General features: G+C 41.3%; 1 protein-coding gene across 5 annotated transcripts in view; it reads left to right on the top strand.

Annotated features, from left to right (window-relative positions):
- The window catches only part of LOC107674629 (trinucleotide repeat-containing gene 18 protein-like), a 65,394-nt gene that overhangs the window by 42,275 nt on the left and 17,143 nt on the right, over positions 1-5,976 (top strand). For 2 of the 5 annotated variants that reach the window (XM_016468657.1, XM_016468652.1), the window contains 4 exons: positions 2,544-2,786; positions 3,369-3,772; positions 4,165-4,293; positions 5,759-5,936. In XM_016468657.1, the coding sequence (XP_016324143.1) occupies positions 2,544-2,786; positions 3,369-3,772; positions 4,165-4,293; positions 5,759-5,936 (954 nt within the window). The remainder of the gene's footprint in view (positions 1-2,543; positions 2,787-3,368; positions 3,773-4,164; positions 4,294-5,758; positions 5,937-5,976) is intronic. The other 3 variants (XM_016468653.1, XM_016468656.1, XM_016468654.1) reach the window with 3 other exon arrangements.

Raw genomic sequence — 5,976 nt, 5'->3', positions numbered from 1 at the left:
CTACTTCACCACATTGAGGTGCAAATGGACGGGGCCATGTACTGTAAAATCTTGGATGAGAACCTCCTTCCCTCAGCCAGAACACTGAAGATGGGTCATGGATGGGTCTTCCAGCATGCCAATGACCCGAAACATACCGCAAAGGCAACAAAGGAGTGGCTCAAGAAGAAGCACATTAAGGTCAAGGAGTGGCCGAGCCAGTCCCCAGACCTCAATCCTATATAATGCAAATCGATTTCTAACCTTTATATAATGTGTTTTTTCTGGATTTTTTGGTTGGTATTCTGTCTCTATACCTTAAAATAAACCTAACGTAAAAATTAGATCCTTCATTTTTTTGTAAGTAAGCTAACTTACAAAAATCAGCAGGGGATCAAATAAATATTTTTTCTCTCCATCATCATCCTCTTGTCCTCCTTTTCCTCCTCCTTCAACTTCTCCAACTTCACCTTCTTCTGCATCTCCTCCTTCACCTTCATCTTCACCATCTTTTCCTTCTTCACCTTCACGTTTTTCTTTGACATCACCTTTTTCTTCTTCACCACCTTCTTTTTGGTCATTAATTTTAAGTTTTTCTACATCTGTTTTATTTACACATTTTATTTGGTTTATTTGTTTGCCGTTTTTATACAGTATATAACTGAATGTTTCTCTTGGATGTTGAATTGAATTAAATGTATAATTAAGATTGTGTTAAGATAATGTATATGATTTCATTATTATTTTAAATCAGTTTTTTATTATCTTCCCTCAATGAAGATAGATAATGGCTGATTTTTAGTTTTTTCATCATTTACCGCCAAGGAAGTAAGAGGTTTGAATTAAAAAAGAACATAGCCATGGCTGCAGTGGTGAATGGTCTGAGTTGAGTCTCAGGAGCCATGGAGGACTGTCCTCACAGAACCTGCTTTGTGTTCCTCCACTTTCTTTTTCCTGTACACATCCTCTGCTTGCTGTCAGTTCTTGTAATACATGTTTCAGGTTTTAATGCTGTGGCATCTATAAAATTATGTTCACAACATAACCAACCGAAGTCCTTGTCTGCTACAAAGTCTTTGTCTTTAACAAACTCACCTCTGGCTTCAGCTACTCACATCCACACTGAAAAATCCTGTGTCTGTTTCCATCACCAAACCTGTTCCTCACCCTCAAGAGAATGAGAGAAAAGGGGGTGTTGCTGTCTTGCTGTAAGACAGTAAGTGGGTACCTACTGTCTTACAGTTAGTCTTTGAGTTTTTTTTTTTTTGTTTTCTTGTCCTTTATCAGTTTAAACAAGCTCTGAGCTGAAGAGACTGTTAATAATTGATGACTTTCTTAGTCCGGGATTCTGCCAGCAACCTTAGCTTTCTGCAGTGCTTGTGGCTTATTTCTATTCCCATTTTTCCCTCAGTGATTCAGCTCATTCAGCACATTGGGCAAGGCCACTTTACTGGCTTCTCTTATTTGGTTTGGGCTTTTGCATTCCCGGCCCCTCTCGATTTGGAACGAGCCAGGAGCCATGCTGATTTTAAATCCTGCCCTAAAGCTCTGAAGGTTTGAAAGCTGTGCTTGCTAGATCCTGCCTGCCCAGCTTAGTATATGCTGCCTTCATGAAACCAGGCTTTGTCCCCCACCAATAATCTTGTGTAGTAGTGGGTGGGATGCAGTATTTGAGCAAGAACACATTAATCTAGAGAAAGTCGGCTTCTGCGATGCTAGATTACAATGGATACGTGAAAGTGAGAAGAGCACTACAGCTGGCAGAATGATGCATTAGTGCTAGCAATCTAGTATTCATAGCTATGCAGGTTTTATTTGGTTTTATTGTTCTACAAAGAAAACTAAATAGTCTTTATATGTTGGATATTTTTTATTTAATTGCATGGGATTGAGGTTTTGATTTAACGGAAGATGATTGAAATGGATAGTTCACACAAAAATGAAAATTCTGCCGTTTACTTCCTCTCATGTCATTCCAAACCTGTGACTTTTCTTCTGCCGAACAGAAAAGATATTTTAAAGAATGATTTTATCCATGCAATGAAAGTCAGTAGGGTCTTAAACAACATTGATTGGACCCAATTGACTTCCATTTGTATGGGCAAAAAAACATTCTTCAAATTATCTTTTTTGTTCAGCAGAAGAAAGAAATTCATACAGGTTTGGAATGAGGGTGAGCAAATAGTGACAGAATTTTCATATTTGGGTGAACTATCACTTTAAACCTGGGCACTTCAACTCCAGTCCTGGAGGGCCAGTATCCTGCAGACTTTAAAAACAATCTAGATTTAACCCACTTGTCTGCACACTCTTAAAAATAAAAGTTCTTTATTGGCACCAAAGATTCCATGTATACATATACATACACACACACACACACACATATATATAATAAAACTTGTGCTCTTAAAAACAAAGGTTGCATATTTATTAGCTTGTTTAGTTGGCGTTTTAGAGCCCTTCTTTATATGATGGAATGTCACAGGCTTCATCATCAATTACTGAACTTCATATAATTTTCATAAGTCAAAAATCCTAAATGATTTTCTTTCCATTGTTAACAGAGTATTTTACCGAGCGGGATGATTATGATGATGATGACGTCGAGGATGAAGATGGGTATGATTACGAGCTTGATGAAAGCGACGGCCTGTGTTCATCTTCCATAGAAGAGAGCGGGCTGGGTCTTCTGGCCCGTTTCGCCGCCAGCGCTATCCCGAGCCCTGTTGTCACCAGTCCGCTCTCCGTTGTCCAACTGGAGGCTAAACAGAAAGCCAAGAAGAAAGAGGAACGGCAGAGCCTTCTGGGTAAGGAAGTGCTCTTTCTGAATGGATTGGATATTTTCCTACACTCTTAGGTTCATCTGTAATCTCTCAAATGGGACATCAGCTGCTTTTCTAAGCCCATGGGACTTGAATTCCCAGGTGACATGGTGATGCATTGTTATTGGCTGTCTTTTGTTGCGCTGTGTCATGCATGTGCGCCGGCGAGTGAGGGAGTTGAAAGGGGCTGGCAGATTAAAACACATTGTGCTTGGAGTAGTCGCTCAATAGGGGTGTTATTCAATATAGACACCCATCACTTTTGCCCCATCTTGAGAATGCAGCGGAGACCAACAGCCCCCTTCATTAACTATTCCAAGACCCTGCAACAACATTTGGCCTTAATTCTGCTCCCACATCTGGCCCGGTTTATTTCTCACATGTGCACATTATATTGTCGTTCTTCGTTTGCAAATGAGTTGACCACATGTAGATGTCTTAAATTATAGCAGATGGCCTAGTATTTACATTACTGGTATGTTTTTCATAAAAGGCACTTTGCGTTTATGTGCGAGTGCATTTAGTTTGCATGCTTTAGTAATAAAGGTTATGTCTTCTGGATTGTAGGTACAGAGTTCGAGTTTACAGATTCTGAGTGCGATGTTAAGATGAGAAAGAAGTTTCCGTCGCTTTTGCATGGCAAACGGTCGGCTCCTGAGCTCCCACTCTTGCCGCCCGCGAGCATCATGCGTGACGACTCCAGCCCCAGCAAGCGTGGACGCAAACCCAAGAAACCCAAGTCTCCCCGGGAGTTCAGTTTCGACCTTACTGCTGACGGCAGCGAAGACGAACAATGGACACGGCGGAGGAGCGAACGCATCTTCCTCCACGATGCTGCCCAAGCCAACCCCATCTCCCCGTCCAGCAAAACTCCTCTTCCACTTACTTCCAAGCCTGCCCGTGGCCCCAAAGCATCCCCGCAGAGCCCTAAGGAGCTGGCCAAAGGCAAGGAAGTGAAAGACCCCAACAAGGTAAGCCCTTGTTTTATTGATGTAGATGAAGTCCTATGTGCCAGACCCAACGAAACAGTGAGGGCGCTTGATACCAGCAGGTGTTCTGATACATTTGTCGGACAAGGAAGCCCCCCGCTGTGAGTGTCATGTTGTTGGACACAAAAGGATGACTGCCGCTTGCCAGGCTACAGTTACCAGCCATCACCGTTCCACCCTCTGAATCCTCCCTCCCTTTTTTTTTATAGTGCTCAGTGCATGACTGCCTATTAATGTTTACTTCTCTATCCAGTGTTGTTGAATGGCTGTAATGTCTGGGAGAACTGAGCCCAATTGTGTCATGCATTTGTATGAGGCTTTTCACTCTAGTCCATGCTGATAGTTTGGCTTTGTATCTGGTGTGAATGCTCCAGAAGAAGAGGATTAAGGAGACCCCCCTGTGTCTGCCCCCACCCCAGCTCTCCAGTACACCCTCGGACAGCACCGGAGCTCTCCCTGTCAGCCCAGGGCACAAGAGCAAGGTGAAGCCCAAAGCCAGAGAGGTAACTCAGCTAACATTGCAATGCTAATAAGTGATAAATTGAACAATATTTAAAAAATGTTTTGGCTGATGAACAGAAATGGTAGTTTCCTCTTGAGACAATTCCAAGATCTACCAACAAACATCATCTGGGTTAATAAGTATTTTATTTTATTTTTTTAGTGTTGTTAATCTTATTTAAGCTCTTTTATATTTCTATTTCAAAAGTTTGTGGTCGGTAAGATTTTTAATTATTTAAAGAAATTAATCGTTTTATTATATATAATTTTATAATAGTTTTATTCAGCAAGGGGGCATTAAATAATCCCAAATGACAGTAAAGACACTTATATTGTTACAAAATATTTCAAACAAATGCTGTTCTTTTGAACTTTCTATTCATCATATAATCCTGAAAAAAATGTATCATGGTTTCCACAAACATATTAAGCAGCATGACTGTTTTCAACATTAATAATAATAAGAAATGTTTCTTGAGCAGCAAATCGGCATGTTAGAATGATTTCTGAAGGATCATGTGACAAAGAAGACTGACGTAATGACTGCTGAAAATTCAGCTTTGCATCAAAGGAATAAATTAAATTTTAAAATCTATTCAAATAGAGAAAAGTTATTTTAAATTGTAATAATATTTCACATGCTGCCTTGGTGAGCATTGGAGACTTCTTCCCAAAACAATCATACCAAGCCCAAATTTTTGAATTATATTGTATTATATTATAGCTACCACTTTTATGGTTGATGACAAAAATATCCTCCTTTTGCATTTGTTTGGTCTGCCTTAACACTCTTAGTACATAAAAAAACATGATGCACTGTGTATTAACTCACGTTTTTAACATGACACAAATAAATATTTGAAACGGAGCCATTTTGTGCCACACTGTGAGGCCAAGGAGAAACACTGAAAGGCATCAGAATAATTTTACCTGGCAGGCTCGAGGCCTATTGGGAAAAGCCTTGCATTTAAATGAGCCACCCCTTCCTGCTCCCCTGTCCCAGTCTGTATGGGCCTGCTCTCAGTACCCACCGTGACCAAAGGGAGGGAGGTGAGATGGGAAAGGAGAAGGAGAGAGAAAAGGGCCGAGTGCAGTAGAGCAGCAAGCCTAATTAGACTGCACACTCAGCAGGCAAGCAGTGAAATTAACCAAACGACACCTCGCTCCATCCATTTCTCCACCCCTTCTGAACAATTTATTTATTTCTTCTCAAGATAAACCTCCACTGCATTTTAAAACTCTCCGCCGCTGCTATTATTCATCTTATGTATAAATCACGTGTTTTAATGCACAGTGCAGAAGCTCGGGAACTCCTCTGGGTATTTGCCGCATTTGAAATCTCGCGAGCCGAGCATGTCACTCATCTAAATGGGTTTTACTGAATCAATTCTCCTCTAGTAAGCACATGGGTCTCATCTTTAGAACTGAACCAACAATGGCTCAGTGTTCAATATTTCATTGTCACAGGAATTGGGGCAAAATGTGCTTGAATTCCCCCAGCAGGCTCGAGGGAAGGGCGGTGCTGTCAGCAAACTGATGGAAAGTATGGCTGCTGATGAGGACTTTGAGCCCAACCAGGACAGCAGCTTCTCCGAGGATGAGAATCCCCCTGTGAGCGCTCAGCCAGAAAGACCCTGCACCCCCGGTGAGACGCTTTCACATTCCCTCTTGTCAGCAAGGCCGCA

This window comes from Sinocyclocheilus anshuiensis, unplaced genomic scaffold, assembly GCF_001515605.1.
Source record: "Sinocyclocheilus anshuiensis isolate Anshui unplaced genomic scaffold, SAMN03320099.WGS_v1.1 scaffold152, whole genome shotgun sequence".
In the NCBI taxonomy this organism is placed as follows: domain Eukaryota; kingdom Metazoa; phylum Chordata; class Actinopteri; order Cypriniformes; family Cyprinidae; genus Sinocyclocheilus; species Sinocyclocheilus anshuiensis.
This window is presented reverse-complemented; position numbering and strand designations above follow the sequence as displayed.